The sequence below is a fragment of the Lupinus angustifolius genome, chromosome LG05, assembly GCF_001865875.1.
Source record: "Lupinus angustifolius cultivar Tanjil chromosome LG05, LupAngTanjil_v1.0, whole genome shotgun sequence".
NCBI classification, from domain to species: domain Eukaryota; kingdom Viridiplantae; phylum Streptophyta; class Magnoliopsida; order Fabales; family Fabaceae; genus Lupinus; species Lupinus angustifolius.
In genome coordinates this window covers 19,149,250-19,168,624 of record NC_032013.1, presented here as the reverse complement: position 1 = coordinate 19,168,624, position 19,375 = coordinate 19,149,250, and the positions used below count along the sequence as shown (strand labels likewise).

At 30.7% G+C, this 19,375-nt stretch overlaps 2 protein-coding genes across 2 annotated transcripts; one reads left to right on the top strand and one right to left on the bottom strand.

Annotated features, from left to right (window-relative positions):
* LOC109347047 (myb-related protein 330-like) lies at positions 5,893-7,503 on the top strand. Its single transcript, XM_019586776.1, has 3 exons — positions 5,893-6,022; positions 6,134-6,263; positions 6,798-7,503. Exons 1-3 carry the CDS (start codon positions 5,893-5,895, stop codon positions 7,501-7,503), a joined length of 966 nt encoding a protein of 321 aa, XP_019442321.1.
* Positions 9,685-14,044, bottom strand: LOC109347978 (NAC domain-containing protein 41). The gene is made up of 4 exons (XM_019588140.1): positions 13,808-14,044; positions 13,280-13,560; positions 11,927-12,298; positions 9,685-10,281 (listed from the first exon to the last, which is right to left on the bottom strand). The coding sequence occupies exons 1-4, from the start codon at positions 13,962-13,964 to the stop codon at positions 10,051-10,053; spliced, it is 1,041 nt and encodes a 346-aa protein (XP_019443685.1). The 5' UTR covers positions 13,965-14,044; the 3' UTR covers positions 9,685-10,050.

Here is a 19,375-nt window from a genome sequence, read left to right as displayed (position 1 = left end):
TGAAAATATTAAAAAAGATTGAAATCTAATTTAGGAAGAGTTACCAGGATAAGGGTTACTGCCTTTACACTCGCAAATCATTTTTTCCTCCTCTTTGTGAAATTTAAGTTGTAAGGGTGAATTGTTCTTTGATATGTGTCATCCTCTCTCTCCATAAAACCTCGAGAATCATAATACTACTCTCGTGAATTAGGATTCTAGTTTGAATAACTGAATGGTGAGATAGTTGGGTTCAACTCTTAGTCATTTCCCGATGTATCTAAGAGGTATAATTTGTTGTTCAGACAACTCACACGAATAAAACTCAGTTTAATGATTCAAATCACAATACTCAATGAAATAGAAGTAAGAACAAGTGTTTATTAAATGTAAAATGGCATAGCCTCAATCCTATAAATAAAGTGAATTATTCACTCATGATGGAGAAGAGAATACCAATTTCTAAATTTGATAATTGTAATGTAAAGTATGTTCCTTCATGATGGAGAACCCTCATTTATCATAATTACAAAATATTGGGCTAAGCCCAACAAAAGAAATCTAAAAACAGGAATAGAATATGTCATCCACGGTTGTGGGTGTATGTGGCACCTTCACTTCAAGTTGATTCTATTCTATCCAGGCTCCAATGCGACTTCTTTTGGCCATTCAGTTGGTCTTGACATAGCCTCAATATCGAATTTCATCTTCTTGCACCCAATCTCCACTCTTTTTGGCTTCATTCCATTTAAACTGCACAACATATCTAAAAACATTCGTGCAACCCGAACAAAGAGAAATAAAAGTTAAAAACAATCCTAAAATCCTAATTATGTCCTAAAATGCAATGCAAATGTAGCAGAATTTCACACTTGTCACAGAGAAATAGTTGAACTCATTATCGTGTTTGGTTGAGAAGAAAACATCAAATATCTTCAACGACTTGGAAACATTAGTGTCAATCACAACATATATAGATTCAAGTGGAAAGAGAATGATTACCACCATCAGATGTGCAACCCATATTATGAAACAACCAAACAAAAAATATGTATAGAAACGAAGAGACAATTTAATGAGAGAATGTCGTTTAGGTCAAGTACCACTATTAATTTTTCTGATATTTAAACGTCGTATCCAATCAACATCGCTCCTTTAAGCAACTTTTGATGCTTAAACGTCGTATCCTGTCAATCGCACTTATTTAAGAAAGTGCTATTAGTATGTCATATTCAACAACACTATCTCAATCTTGCGTTTTTAAATTGATGTAAACTAACAACGCTCTTTTAAAGGTGCGCCGTTAAACAACACTCATTCAAGTTAGTACTAATTCAACAATGTTCATTCACGCTTGTGTTGTTGAAGTTATATTCACCTATTTAATGTAACAATTCTTGCTTTAATGTGCGTTGTTGATTACCTTACGCCTCGTTTTTAACAGTGTTTTTCTAGCAAGAGTGGTTGAATGACCATCGTTAATTGCAATATCTGACGTAGTGCATCGAGTCATATCGATGGAGTGAAAGTCGTCGTTGACGTTGTCCCACCGAATAAATTTATCTTTTGGGTTGAACTATTCTCATTTGTTTAAGTCCTAACAATTAGTGACTTTCATTGAGAGTTGTGCCACATAAGAGCTATCTCTAAGCTGGATTAAAATATATTACCAAATATTGGTAGATGAGTAAAACTGTCAAAAAAGAAAGCACTACCACTAAGTAGGTGCCGATAAAGTGATAGTAGTTGTGGATATTGAACCTTAAATGAGCGATAATGTTAGGAGTCTCATATTAGGAAAGATAACAAACTCAGTATGATACTTAAGTTATGGGGCTCTCTCACCTAATAGACTAATCTTTTGGGTTGAACTCTCTTCATATTCTTAAATTTTAATAGTTTTAAAGTGTATGACATCTCTTCCATTTTGGTCAACCTAAATGACAATCCTCAAATATTCACATAAATTAATCAAAACTTATGTTGAAATGACCCAATCCCCTTTTAAGAGTGAATTACACTGACACTCCCTGAGTTGTAGTGAAATTACATAAACCATTCAGACCTTTTTAAAACCTACATAAACCATCATAATTATACATATACATTACACTGATTACCTCTGTAAGAGATATAAGTGTAATTTCTTAAACAAAAATAGTGACGAATGTAATTAAGTCATACAAAATATGGTATATTATGGAGACAAATCCAAATAGTATAAATTTGATGTATATTCATTATTTTTTATTCGATACAAACTGCATCAATAAGTCTAAGGAGGTATTTAAATTACTCTCGTATTATATTGTAACTAACCAAAATAAAGAATAAACATCGACTCTATTTGGACTTGTCTTCACACTATACCGTATTTTGTTTGACTTAGTTACAACCGTCTCCATTTTTTATTTAAGAAATTACATTTATCTATGTTACAAGGATAGTCAGTGTAATGTATATATATAATTAAGGGTGGTTTGTGTAGGTTTTAAAAATATCTGAATGATTTATGTAATTTCACTAAAACTAATAGAATATAAGTGTAATTAACTCTTTTTTAAATGTGATAAACTGCATGTATTTTATCTCTTCAAAACTCATGAGTTTTATATCCAACATATATAGTTACATTATATATACGGTCATGTACACTAAATACGTATGTCAATGTTACGGTTAAAGATCCGATAATGAAGGCTAACTGTATGATTATAATGGGTCGTGAATATACATCCCCCCATCACATAACCAAAAAAATATTGAAGTCAGCCTAAGAGAATATTTTTCTCATTGATTAATGGCTGTTTCAAACTAGGGATAACTTGTCCGTATTTAGTCTATTAAGACAAAAAAACAAAAATGTCATAAAGTGATTCTGGTTTCTTGAAGAGTTGGTAGATCCACTGAAGTTAGCTTACTAGGACACCATAACTTTTCTATTCATAACGTACAAGTCTAAATATACATAAATTATTACATAATATGTTTTCAGAGTTACAATTCTCTCCAACACTAAATATAACAGTTATATGGAAAAGTAAAAAATCATAATTAGATTATATTTTTATTCTTAAAAATACACTAAAAAACAAAAGAGGATTTTGGTTCCCATTTTCACGTCTTTCCCATTTGTGTGTGTAACATATTTGTGAATTGTGACTCAATATATATGTTGCCAAATTTACGTGTAAAAAGTGTTTTGTGGTATGTCATGATGGATACGTATCATCTGTCATAATTTGGTATCTCATTCCACTTACATCAAAGTATATGAAATTAATATATTATTTTAATTAAATAAAATTAAAATAAAGTATTATATTTGATTTAATTGCAAATACTGATTAGTTCCGGAGACATGAACTTTTAACAACACACAATCGTTCCTTGTCAGGGTAAAAAGAATGGTATTTGATAATTAATTTCATTAGTAGTTGCTAATGACGTGGCTACAGAGACAATTGGAGTATTGAAACAGACCAATTAATGAGTGAACATGAAGTTTCAAGTCCAGCTCATATTTCAAAAGTTGATTTCTTTAGGAAACCAATGCAACCGTTTGTTTGTTCTTTCATCTTTTCTATTTCTTTATATTGATTGATTGTGATTCTTGGCATGTACATTTGAGATATCTTATGACTAATTCTGGGATGAACAGAACAAACGTTCCGACAACTAGATTTGAAAAAATGTTTCGTGTGAGACTAATTTTCAGAGCTGCAATTAAATGATGTTTAAGCAATGACTCTTATATATGAATTTATTTATTAAAACTCCGGACATTATACTAATCAAAGCCCCTCCCACTTGAACAAACACATGCATTAGTTAAAACAAAAGATTAAACAAATTCAAAACCCATTCAATGCCATTTTAACATACTACAATAATTTTAACCTAGAGAACCCCTCCAAACCATGGTCTAATATGATAAAACCATTGTTTTTATCATAGACAATGATTTTCTAGTTGTGGTAGTATAATATGAGAACAATTACATAACATTATCAAAAATTGTATAGACTAATATGAGAATAGTTATGACAACAATATAAAAAATTGTGGTCCAAAATAATGAATAAACAACGGTTTTAAAAATGTAGTCTTAAAGTAAAATATGTCACAAATTTTGATAACAATTACAATAATAATATAAAAAACCATGGACCAATAGAATAAAAAAGAAATAGTTTTAAGACTATGAAGTCCTCTGAAACCATAGTTTTAAAATTATTGAAGGTGGAAACATTTTAGTGGGCCAAAAATATAATAATGACGTTTTTGTCCACACAATTAGGAGATTTTTTCCCCTTATAACACACCATTAATTAATCACATCTATTATTTTTTATCTCATCTCTTCTAATCTTTCACTTTTCTACATCATTTACAGTGTAAAATAAACATTTTCCTTTCTAATACAAGTCCATTTAATGATTGGAAGGGGATTTTATCTATCACCCTATCTATATTTTTTATTTATTAACAAAAGAGTTATATGAGAATTCCATCAAAACCTCCAAAATGTGCTATCTATTTCTCCCCTTATAAAAAATGTGGGCCTAAACATTAAAAAATGAAAAAGAAATTTACGCGATATATTATATTTTGAAGTAGAAAATATCAGTAGAGTATCATATATTAGAAATTGAAATAAAAAAACAAATATGTATCCTTCATTCAAGTATTCTACTTAACATTTTGCTTTATAAATGAATCAAACCTGATTAAGATTTTGTTTGCATTTATTCTAGAAAGAAACTGGGATTTCGAATGATTTAGCGACTGAACAGTAAAAGCTTCTAACTTCTAAGGCATTAGGCAAAATCCATGTTTTTTTCTTTTTCCTTTTTCTACTCGCACAGGATTATTTGATAAATGATACATGTGATTTAAATGGAAAAAATGACCAACTAATTAGATAATCAATCATATTTATATACCACTTGATCTTATCCATTATGCATCTGAACTTTTATAATTGAGATTAGATATCATCTTATAAAATCATATAGTATGGCAAAGCTAAAATCAATCTTTAATTTAAAAATAATTAATAAAAATATTCAAACATGTTATAAAAGAACTAGCTTCATACTAATGTTAATATATCCTCCTATAAAAGATAGTGTAATAATATATATGTACCGATAGTATAAAGATTTATATACAATAAGAGTATTATCCATTATTCATTTGTAATATTTTTATCTAAAGGTTAATAATAATAAAATATGAATGATAAATAATGAAGTGACAATATATAAATTTTTTATATTCTCAGTATGAATCTAAAAAAAAGGATGTTTTCCTTAAAATATACATTTGGCTGATTGTCACTAAAATGGGTAAAGTATGGTCATTATCCTCATCAATTTAGTTTTCCTCCTAAAGTCTTAGCACAATTAATTATTTGTTGTCATCTGTACACTACTTTAATTTTGGTTAAGGTTTATTTGTTGAAATTTGTAGAAGAATACAATGTAATTATGATTTGATTATTAAGAACAATGATCCTCTCTATAGAAAGGTAAGTGATTGTTTTTACTCATATTTTCAATGGCACAAATATGATTTCATAATAAACAAACGAATAAGTATTATTACATATTATCTTTTGTGTGGTACTTGCCTCTCCATTAATAGAGACGATCCTTACTCCATTATCTAGACCCAAAACAACAATATTATGACTACGATTACGATGGTGGAGTGCAATTTAAAACCTTGCCAGTCTTCCCGAGCTATCTTCCCTAGCTATGCCACATGTACATAGTAACAATGATTTTGTGTAACATGAGCTGGTAGGAGTAGGAACCTTTTATATATAATATACTCCATTTATAAATGAAGTCCTTAAAGCTCAAATGCACACAAGTCCCTTATAGTGTTTGTGAAGAGTACTAAGAGATGGTCCATCGTTGCTGCAGCAAACAGAAGATTAAAAGAGGACTATGGTCTCCTGAAGAAGATGATAAGCTTCTAAAGTATGTCACTTCTCATGGCCATAAAAGTTGGAGTTCTGTCCCAAAGTTTGCAGGCATTTCTCTCTTCATTATATTCACTTTTTGTTATGTACTTGTGTGAGAGAGAGAACTCTCATATCTCATATAACAAAGTAAGAGATGATGGTATAGTTTGTTATGTGCAGGGTTGCAAAGATGTGGAAAGAGCTGCAGATTGAGATGGATAAATTATTTGAGGCCAGATTTGAAGAGAGGTTCTTTCACAGATGAAGAAGAGCAGATCATAATTGATGTTCATAGAATTCTGGGAAACAGGTAAAGAAAATGAGGCATGAAAAACAGTGTTTTAAATTAAAGATATAGTTGTGCTTCTCATTATATTTTGTTAGTATTTTTGTTGTAAGTGAAACTCAAACTTTCAAACTCTTTTTGTCACATTCTCTATCCTAACTATTAAATCACTTTATAATTCTTTTTTGTTCATTATAATTGTGGGTAAATTATGTAAAAATATGATTATTACCATCACAATTTTCTCACAGCCACAATTTTAATTGCAGAGTAAATTTTAAAACAATTCTAATGAAATTTTCTTCAATTTAACCACTATAGACAAAATATTAAAAAATATTAGTTAGTTAGTATTTATTTAATCATCATTCATTATTCAATTTGTTATTGTTTTTTCACTTTACCAAATTTTAGCAATGAGTTTGTCGCGACCTAGTCTTTGGTTGGAAACGAGTTCTAAGAATAACAATATCATGATCATATAAATATTTTGTAGAAGTCACCCAATTTGCTTGATTTGGATATTCATGAATGTACACACTATCTTTTTTTATATAGATGGGCCCAAATAGCCAAACACCTCCATGGAAGAACAGATAATGAGGTCAAGAATTTCTGGAACTCTTGCATTAAAAAGAAGCTAATTTCTCAAGGCTTAGACCCACAAACTCACAATCTACTCTCTTCTCATAGAAGAAGCTCAACTTGCACTACTATTTCCACTACTAATCAATATTCAAATTCCATTTTTTTTATGAGTTCACAAATACCAAACACTCCCATGCAAACTAGACAAACTTTATCTTCATTACCTAAAGCTCAACGAAGCACTTTTCAAACTCCATCTACCATTATTTCCTCTCAATCTCAAACACCCAACATTGTTCCATATGAACTCTCAGATTTGCCTTATGAACCATTAACTGAGAACCCCACCAATATTTGTTCTTCTTCTTACATGGACCCATCTGAGATAAGATTGTCTAACAATGGGAATAATAACATCTGGGTTTCAAGTATTGATGCTGAAGATTTAAGAGTTCAATCATTAGAAGAAGGACTACAATCACAGGTGCAGGTGGAGAAGGATAAGACTTGCGAGAAGGGAATTGAAGAAATAAAAGAAGCTGAGAAGGATAATCTTGAAACAAATGCTTCTTTGGAGAACTCTAACTTTGATTTTGGATTGTTGGAGAGTTTACTTAGTTCTGACTTTATGTCCCATGATCTCAACTATATGGATGAACTTGCATGGAATTTTTAGACATGCTTTAGATTATCATAGTGTGTGTATGTATGTATTTATATATGTATATTGATACGTAAGATGTGCAGATTAAATACCCTAAAAAATTAAATGATAATAGGGCTCAAACGAACATAGTTTATAGCTAGTAGTGGATAGAATCTACAAGCATATTAATCGGTTAATATGAAAGAATAAATATTTATTGTCCCAAATCATATGTGATGTACTATAATATATCAATGAGAATGAAGAAAAAATAAAATAACATATCTCTATTTAATAAGCAATAAGCTATAAGTTTGTTATGTGTATAACTTCCTTATTCTTCGTATAAAGGATGTATGCTGAGCTGTGTCAAAATTTGGTATTAAAAGCTTATTTTGAGTAAAGAATACATGCCCTCCCTACCAAATAATACAATCTAAATGAACTCAATTTATATTTACATGTGATATATTTATTCTAGTTTTACATATAAATCTTAAAGTAAAATATATTTTTAATGAAACAGCCCTCTAGATTGAATGATAATAATAAAACCAATGCAAGATCAAAGGTTGATAAATGATAAATGATAATCTGGAAAACATAAAAATAAATTTGAATAACACCAACAGATAATAGATATGATCCTAACCCAGCTGTAATAGGCCCAGGAAAAAATAATAGCAAGCCCATCAATACGGCTAACAACAAAAGATCACCGACTAAAGTAACCAGAAGTCCAGAACCACAGAGAGAAGAGGTTTAACTCAACCTGTAAATGAAAACCACTCTCACTAAAAATAAAGAAATTATTACGGACCAATTGATGAAAAATAATTGTTACGGACCAATGTTTCAAATCAATGGTGGAAAACAATTGACACCATTAATTCTAACCACACGATAATTTCTACTAAAATGTTATCTCTCTACTAATATTGTTGATTCCAAACAATTTCTACTTTGAAACATCATTATATTTTTGTTACAATTTGTGATTTTTAATGAATCATGGTTTACAAAACTTAGGAAGAGGGAATGACATTCTTATATCTTTTAATTAATTTGGAGTCTGACACTATTTTTTGCAATAAAACATAAAAAATTATTTCTTATATCTAATTTAAAAAATATGGTCATCAAATCTAAATTATGTGTTTGGATGTCTATGAATCAGTAAGGTATTAAAACTATATCCTCTCACATTAAAGTAGTATTCTAGCTAATTGTATGAACAAAATTATACTATTACTTTATTTGATTAAATTTTAATTATGAAAGCAAAGTAATATAATTTTTATTATTATGTCTCACAAGATTTAATCATGTTCTTATATATACCCAAATGCAATATGAAAATTAAAACTACATGTTTTAGGGTTAAAATTTGATTATTGGTTTGATTTTTTCTATAATATTATTTTGATAAATTAAAAGGGAATTAATAGCAAATATTTCATTAGGTTGGTGCACAACTATATCAGATTGTATTTTGGTCGCATTGAACCATACAATGCCGGATTAAATTAAAAAAATATTTTTTAAGTAAAAAAATTACATTATAATGGTCACAATTCACATATTATAACAATTGCAATGATCATAATCGCAATTTAAAATATTATTTTTTATCAATGATATAGCTTATTTAACTATTGAAATCTTATCCATATATTTGCCAAATAGAGAGGTGCCTCTCTCTCCCCCCAAAGCTTTATTAATCTTTATTAGACATTCTTTAACACAAACTTGGTATGTAGTACATAGCAGATGAATTTAGTACATACTACATAAGTTAAATCAATGAATTATCTAAGACTATGATTGCTTATACGTTTATCTTTTTTCCACTCCACGTTTGTCTAACTTTTACTGATTTACTCCCTTAAAAAAGTGTATAATACACTACTTGTACTTCCTAGTTTAACTAAAAATAGAGGTAAGTATCGTTGGGATAAAAGGGAAGTGAGAAAAACATTCACTTTGTTTCAATCACTAGCTTGATTTTCAGATCAGAATGATCTTCACCCAATAAAAGTTCCACAAGCATGTTCATTCTTCAACGTTTTATGTATACAACAATATGTTATTGGGAAATGATTCTTGAACATCAAAATAGTAGTGACCTTCTGCATTTTTTTGAATTACATGTATAGAAGATAAAAGTTGAATGAGTGGTGAAAATAAATATGTACGATCGATGTTCAGAATTTGATGTTCAAATAATAGGACCTTCCCATTTGCTTTCTAAAATAGACAAGAGACTTGAACACCAACATATAAGATTATACAATAAATAGAAATGAACTCCCTTCAAAGAAGGAAGAACACACCAAAAGAAAAAAAGAAAGAAATAAAAGGAAAAGAAAAGGAAAAAGAAAAAAAAACAGTTATATGCTAGCCTCCTTGGCTCAGCATTCTACTATATATTTAGTACATTATGTATGTAACTTCTTCTCTCTGAAAAGGAAAAGCAATCCTTGTTGGTTATTTTAGCCAACACAAGTTTCTCTGTGTCAATAAATATTATGATGCTATAGGTTTTGATGTTGTGTCATATTTGTGTTAGTATAATCATTATAGCATTGGCAAAGCAACTGAATTGTCTTGAGAGGAGCACAGAGAGATGATTTCTTCTAATGTTCCAGTCATACAGTCCCTATATCTGTCATATAACATGCAATCACCAATCATTTCTGGCTTCATTGACTTTGTTTCTGGTAAGTTTATTTGTGGAAAATCTTCCATCACCAAAGGTGAGTGTGAGAAATTGTAATGCATGCCTGCATACATAGGTATTTCTATATCCTGCACCATAGGTAAATAATGTATTAATCAATTGTTAATCTACTAAAGTAGGAGTACAGATTCATAAACTATGAGCAATGAGTGTTGGTATAAATAAGTGAGGCTTGGACCACTTAAGCTAGTTTTCAGATTTGATATTTAGGTTATATAAAAAACTTTGGAAAATGGTTTCTGTTGAAGCGTCTAACCGTATGGAAAGAGATTAGTCTCTTGTTGATCAAACCAAAGACCACGATACAAAAAGAAATTGGAACAGTATGAACTACAATATGAAGATGAACATGGATCTGCTATCCCGAAGTATATCCCAAATCATGTCTCGTACTAATGAAAGTACGTTATGTTAATTAAAAAGATTAAACATTCATTATTTTTTCTGTTTTTGTTTCATTATTATTAGTCTGGGACATAGTTTGGGACGTCATGTATGTTTAATTGGAACTAAAGAACCACTTGGGAATGGTGCAAGTGACAAGGGAAGAGTGGATCTTTTAGGTTAAAGAAACATAACTAAAGGTCTTTGTATTAACAAAAGGGAGGAAGAGGTAAGTTGAATTTGTTGAAGTCCCCAATCAAATGCAAAAATTGTTAGCATGAACATTGTAAAGCTAGTTGAATATTGCTGACATAACTAACTTTTGCTAAAATAGGAAATGATCTCCAGACATTAGTGATAAAAAAAGAATGCGATTAAAGATAAAGATGAGTCTGATATGTGTGCTTTAGTGTTAGAAGGTATGATCAGGTCATGAGGAAAATGTGGAGGGAAGATATCTTTACTTTGGAAAATGTTGAGTAATCAGTCAAAAGAAGTTATAGGGAATGGTGAAGAAAAGCTAAATTGGAATCAGTCCAAGTGAATTTTAGAAGTGAGCTTTATGAAAAGATAGGAACTTCATCATACTTCAACTTTGTCACTTTAAGATCAAAAGAAAACTCAAAGACATGCTATGTGGGCCACTATTTTCCACACCTAAATGAGAATAGTAAAATTGTTTTAGCCTTGGGCATTGAATTGATATCAGTGGTATGATACTTAGAGTGAAGAATTTAAAAAATAAAATGAAGGAGATTGTAAGTTCGAATTTCACCCACAACAAAATACTAACATACTAATATTTGACGATAAAAAAGTAAATGCTTATGGGTAATCTCCAATACATAGCTCTGATGATTAAGCTATGACATATGAAGAATGAGTATCCTAATTCAAACCCTTAAAACCGTGTTATGACCTTCCCTACCCTTAAAAATAAAAATGTATGGCAAGCTTATGCGTAAGATGAAAAAACTACAAGTTCTAATCTTTTCACATTTAAGCCTTATTTTGAAGTGTAATAATGAAGCCTAAAATTGATAAAGCATCAACTTATAAAGCAGAATATTGCTGTAAATGCAGGTTTAGGAAAGGAATTAACGATGGACCTAAATAGCATGGTCATGAGAGAAAAAGGAAAAGTTGAAATACTTAGCAGATCAATATATAAAATAATGATCATGCTATGGCCCACTTTGCTTTTCATGTTTCTCCTATAAATCCATATATTCGTTCATCATGTCTACGTGACTAGCTACTACTACATTACAAATTTATACAATCATAAAGTTTATCAAAGAATATAGAATTTAAAGATTGAGACATTACCTGAAATAGATTTGAAGGGTATCCTATTCCCATTGAGTATGAATTAGCTGCACTATTTGCTTCATCACAAACAAATTGTGCTTGAAAATCATCTCCTATACATGTTTCAGTGGGTGTACATGTTCCTTGAGTAAGATCAGAAGAAGAAGCATCACAAGGAAATTTAGGATATTGTTCATGATGATTGAGAATTTTCTCATCCATGGTTTCCATTTCTCTTGAAACATCAATACCACCTGATTCTTTTCTTAATACTTGTTCTTCTGAGACCCACACTAATTCCTTCTTTGCATCATTAGCTTGTTCATCTTCTTTTGGTTTGGTTGGAATTTGAATTGTCTTCTTGAAAATTCGACACAATGAATAGGAATCCTGTGATTATTCAAACAGTGTATATTACATATTTTTCATGACCGTTTTATACTAATACTTTGATTTAAATACAATGAATGCAACAAAATAGTAAGAAACCAAAAAGGCAAATTTAGAAGGAGTTAGAAAAGGAAAAGGGTCCGATGCAATAGTAAGTAAATGGATCTGAATTCATCATATTTCGATCATAAGCTATATTCTTTTTAATGATGGTAAAAATTAAAGTTTGCAAATCATATAAAGAAAAAGAAAAGAAAGGAATATATATTCCTGGCATGTGCATCATTTGGTACTATATATATATATATATCAACCTGAAGACCAAAAAAATAGTTCTGGTCTTGTGAACTTGACTCTTAAGACTAGATAATGATTAATGACCAAATATTTATATGCAGATCGATCTTAAAAGAAGTGTTTAAAACACTATATCATAGTCAAAGACAAATTAGAAAAAAAGAGACTTAATTATAGGAAGCACTAAACGAGGATTTGGTCTTTGGTCTCATTTCATGGAGACTTTTGAGGCTTTTTAGGGTTTCTACTATATATGTATAATAACATCATTGGGTTATTATCTCTAGACTTTTAAAGAGATAAATAAACCAATAAATAAGAAATAAATTCTCCTAATATTATATACAATAACTTGACAACAAACAGTAACGATCTACTATTTCCCTCCTTTAATTCTTATATTGTTTTTTTCTCTAAAACCCTACTTTTAGTTTACTCATTTCATAAAAATACTTATATTCATAAAACTTAAAAAATATTAAGTTGGTACCCCTTGAACAAATTCCTCCATAGAAAATAAAAGAAGAAGAAAAATGATGATTCCTATAAACATATGATAAAATATATGAAAAATATGATTTGAACAATTGCATACAAAGAATTTCTTGTGTCACTTAATAGTTTTAGAGGAAAATATGCATACTTAGTACATAAAACTATCAAGTATTAGGAGAATATATTTACCTTCAAAGATGAATGAGATGTAGCAGGCAGTGAATCAAGTAAGCGATACTCATGCATAACCCAGTTAGTTCTCACCCCATGTGGTGCTCTACCTCTGTAATACACCAATGTCTTCTTCATACCAACTTGTTGCTTTTGAGAATGAACTGCTCTATCTTTTCCTGTAGCTTTCCAATATCCAGCTCTTGTTGCTCTATTAGTTCTTGACCCATTTGGGTACTTTCTATCTCTTGGACTGTAAAAATACCACTCCATGTCTTTGCTAGGTAGGAATGACTTATCTGTTTTTACCATTTAAAAAACAATATTTGAATATTTAGAGCTATATTAGTTTAGTCTAAAAGTAACCATGAACATAGATAGGTAATCTTATTGAAAAAGAAGAATTTGTAATTATTCATATAATTAATTATATCTTATGTAATGAATTATGTTGCAGAATATAAAGTATATGCATTCTGAACATCTCACACTCCCCTTAAAAAATACAAATACAAAAATATATACATATCAAAAACATATTTGTACCTGGCAAATCCCATGGTTCACATTTGTATAGATCAACTTCTGCAATGATATCAAGCTCTATTGAACGTCCTGTTATTTTTCTTTCTAAGTAGTATGCAACAAGCTCTTCATCTGTAGGGTGGAACCTAAACCCAGGTGGGAGACTCATTGGAGCCATTACAAACTAGATCAATGTTGAGAGAGAGAGAGAGTGAAAAGAGAGAGAGAGAGTGAGAGAGAGAGAGAGAGAAAGAGAGAGAGAGAGAGAGAATTTGGAAATGGGGTGTCACAGGATATGATTATGAACCAAACTTGCTTGTACGACATTGAACTAAATAGGCCACTGTAGAGATCCAAGTATAGTGAACTTGCCCTTGAAGTTCAACTATATTACAAGGTGTTGAGTTACATTAAAACAAATAAAGATGTGGTGGTAGGTTGAGTAATTATGATGTTAATTGAAGGGCTAAATTCTCAAAGAGAGGGCCTCTAGCTTTTGAAGAGATTCTATGTTGTAAGGGTCTTGTGTGAAAACCTAGAGGGAGAGGATAAGAAGCTTCTCTGCTTTTGTCTGCTCACAAACTAACAAAAAACAGTGACCCTTAAAGGCTGTGTGGGCCTTCCAAAACCGTCCATACCCTACAACACGCAATACTATGAGTATTTTTAATTAAATAATCACTGCCACATTCGTATAATATATGGTATCTTTCATCATTGCTATACTGTTACGTATTCCAGAGAGGATATAATATATAATTGATGTATGTAATGTTATATTGTTTAATTAAAGTGATTTGAATGGAAGCATGTGTTTTATGATGTCATTGTGTTTTGAGGATATCATGATTAGATTCTTAGCATTCCATGCAAAGGAGAACAAGGCATGCATGGAATCTTATACGTATTGTAACATTATGTGCAAGTAAGCTATTGTGCCAAAGTTAATTGCCCCTAGTTTTCTTTTATTATAATACAATCACGTGGTTACCTTGCAGTGATTAATTTTGTGTTTTCTGACTTCCTGCATTGTAAGGTCGGTAGTTTTTCTTTTATTTATGATCGGGTCTTATTTGTTTGTCGGTAATCCCATAAAATTTGTTTCGGGGAAGAGGGTGATTGATAAAAAAAAGAATTATCTTCACGGTCAAGTAGCCATCTTTCTTTTGGTGGGAGAATAGTGCTTCTAAACTCTGATCTTAGCAGCTTAACCTCTACTTTTCATGTTGTTTCAAGCTACCTCAGAGGGTGTTATGTTACTTTATCCACTAGTAGATAGATTTTCTTTGGGGTGATGTGATTGGACAAATATCACATATCCTCGATCGTGTTTCATTCCTTCTCCTAAGTTTATCGCATATTGTCCCATGAAAAAAATTAAAAACAATAAATAATAAAAATGCACATTCTGATTGGCTTGGATGAAATGAGACATATTTTGAGATAAGTGATCTTTGTTGTGATTGTCTTGAGAGGGTATACATCTGTTGTCCCATACTTTGTGTCACTCCATGTCCTATGTGCATATGATCGGTCGGAAAAAAATATTTAAGTTAAAATTTAATTATTAAATATTCTTCTGACCAATCATAAACTCATGTATCTCCAACCGTATCCGACCACATCATTTAAAAATTCCAACTTACTATATCATTTAAAAAATACTCATTCATGCTGATTTTTTCTTCCCTTAACCAAATAAAGCTTTGCATACTATATTATTAGGTGAGACACGATATATACTCACTCCTTCCATATGAAGTCATTATTGTTTCCAACATGAGAAGTTTCCAACATGAGAAGTTGCATGTGTTGATGCAATCAAACATTATGTAACTAGGTGCTCATAAATGTTGTAGTAAAATTAGCAATAATGTCAGCGAGCAAGGCATACATACCGTTAGTATAATTTAATGAAAAAAAATAAGAAAATTTGAAATAAATTATGAAAATTATAACCTAATTAGATTTGTTAATTTTATATAAAAGTCAAAGTTTTTATTTATTTTTCTCCCCAATTACTTTATTTAATTTTATAATATGAATTTTTTATTTTTTAATAATGTCCACAAACCACTTACATATCCACCGTTAACCCATTTTAAAACAAGAAGAACATATAATTTTATCCATATAAACACGTCATTACAGTATGCTCACCCTCACTTAAATCTTCCATGACATTTGTGTATGTCACGATGAAATGCTCTTAAAAACTAGTTTAATGTGTGTACAAAAGAATCAAGAAACTGTAGGTTGCACCATAAATGGGTGACATGTTCCATGCCACGAGTGCAACTATGACATTTGGACAAAGAGACATTATTACACGTAATCATTGGGGGTGTGCCAATATCTATAGGCGCACAACTACTTTAGTACTGCGCTTGTGATCATGATATGATGTTGGTTTTGATTGTGATTAGGATTCGTTTGAATGAAGTTCCTGATCAACATCAAAGTTGTTACTCTTCAAGAAGAAGAAAAATTAATCAACCATTATGCCCTTTCACATGGATTTATGTTTTGGAATTTCTTAATTTAATTATTCTACTTGGGTTTTGGTCCATAATTCTCAACACTAATACCTTCTAGAACAACTGAGTTCTAACCTTGTTTGCTTCCTAATTAAAATCCTTAATATTGTATGCAAATCTATCTTATTTGAGATTACATCTTTAACTCTTCTATCATTATCAACCACCTTGGTTGCACCTCACTTGCATCCTGCTCGGTATATTGAGAATGAAACAGGACTGAATGAACGGATAAATGTTGATTTTACAAAAGCTAAACGATATATTGATGAATCCGAACAAGGATTACATGTCCCAACAAAATCTAAGCAAAACGTTGAAATTAACAAAAGGGAAATAAAAATGGTGAGACAAGAACTAGAAAAAAAAACTGGCTCAGATAGTTCTAGAACAAACATTTGACTCTCTTAAAGAATTGTTTAGAAAACTATCAAAATTGGTGTCTCTTTTTATAGTAACTTACCATTTGTATGGGCTGATGATGAACCGATTTTAATGTATTAATCATGTTTGCTTCATTATTATTTATGTATATTACTTTTAATGTTCATATTTATTGTATACACTAATCTTCTTAAGAGGATAGATAGTTAAATGAAGACAACATGAGATTGATAGGTCGAGAGAATAATTTTTCAAATTATAAGATATACAATATAGTTGAGATACAACATATAAAATATTAATAAAAAGATACCATATGAATTAATTTTAATATTAACATAAATATACAACAAACAAATATGATTTATCATATATATCATTATATGGTATAATATTTGAAATAGAAAAAAAATCCAAAAAGCTACTAAAACTAATGACATGTTTCATCCCGCTTCTAGGACACGTCACGAACATGCTAATTTGTCGAGGTCATAGCTAAATATTGGGCAAATAAGATTTGACTCATGCAATTGTTGGTCCGATCCAGATAGTCGACTTAGCCAGACAAAGGACGACAACGACATGACATGGCCTAGTCAACAAGTTATAGGATCACAAGCTTTTATTGCAAGACTTTTGAGCCGACTGAACAACACAGACTTCTACTACAGGACTGTCATGCCGTCTGAATAGTACAAACCTCTGCTACAAAGTTGAACATGTTGTCTGGACCCTGGGCTATCTTTTACCATGTGGCGAGGACATACCTAATATATGGCAATGACAACCATGATAGCCGACAAAATAATACACCCTTGATAAAGCATTGTACCAGCCAAAGTAAAGAAAAGTTAGGGCTTCCCCAACACAGATAAAATTTTCCATGTTTGTTTGGGATAGACTGAATAGGACGATTTATCATGACAACAACATCTAATGGGGAATATTTTATGATCAACTCCTCTATAAATAGAGGAAACTCCTCAAAAGGAAGTTCACACTTTATACTCTCTTATATACTCTTGCATCCTTATTCTCTTTACATATATTCATATATATTAACTTGAGATGTCGTTATAACCATACAACAACGTTTTTTTAACAATACGCTCTTGATTACGTTGCATTCAACAACGCATTTACCAAAAGCATTGTTGAATACTTATCTATCATTTATTTTCTTTTAGCTATACAACATGGCATTCAGTAAGAAGCATTGTCGATATGATTAACACAATTATTTCCTCTACACTTAATTGCTTAACACAATGCTTAATCGATTAATTGCTTGAATGTTATTTATTGCCATTATTAATTGTTCTATATATTTAATTAATTGTCATTAATTGAATGTCATAATGTAATTACTAATTTGAATTTCATTAAAAAATATGAATTAGTAAAAAAATTATTATATCTTCCATAGAGTTTCCTTAAGATTGCAATGTGGAACACTTACCTTATCTATATTTGAATTAGGAGTTTTTCCATAATGTTTCCTTAAGGCTGCGTTATTGATTAGGTATCATTAACAATGTCATCTTCACTATGCGTTATTGATTGTGTATCATTGACAGCGACATCATGATTATATGCTGTTGAAGATACTATCAGACCCTAAAAAATTAAAATGTTCCCACATTTTCACACATTCATCAGCAATCCCAACACTCACTTACTCGGCAGCAAAACACATTTACTCTCAAAATCAATCTCGAAAATCATTCAACCTCAAAATTATTCACTCATTCAACATCGAAAATATTCACTCATTTTACACGAAAATCATACAACACCGATTTCAAAAATCTTTCACTCATTTAACCTCAAAATCATCATTACGCATTCAACACCGAATTGAAAGTGAGTTTTTCATATAGTTATTTGCCTTTTTAATTACATTATATTTAGCTTGTATTGAGTTATAAATATTTTCCTTATAAATGAGTGAAAGTGATTTTACTCATTTAGCTTGTATTGGGTTGGGGTTTCCGAGTTCCGACTCATTTAGCTTACATTATGAGTTAGAGTTCCCCCGATTTTAATTACATAATAATGTATTCGCTCTGCTTGGTGAGCTTAACTCCAAGTTTTAGGGATTTATGCTCATTATATTTTTTTCTTAATAGAAAATGGACCAAAAATGGATGAGTGTCAATCGATTGACGAATGAGTATGAAGAATGAGTGAAATCATTTGTTAGGTTTGCAATTGAGAATGTTGTAAACCCTAATAGAATTGTATGTCCTTGTTTAAGATGTTTTTACTCAAACTGAATTACTCTAAATGATTTAAAGGTCCTTTTAGTATGTCACGGTATTGATCAAAGTTACACATGTTGGACAAGACATGGTGAGACAAGACACGTTATGGATTATGATAATGAGATGCATATGAAAGACAACTACACAAATGTATATGAAGACGATCGTTTCGAGGAAATGACAAACATTGTCGAAGAGGATCTTCAGGATTGTCCTGAGATGTTTCAGCGGTTCATAAGTGATGCTGAGAAACCATTGTATGATGGTTGTACTAAATTCACAAGATTGGCAGTAATATCAAGGTTGTATAAGTTGAAATCTGTTAATGGATGGACTGATAAGAGTTTCACTGACTTGCTTGCACTTTTGAAGGATATGTTGCCGGAAGATAATGTGTTCCCTTC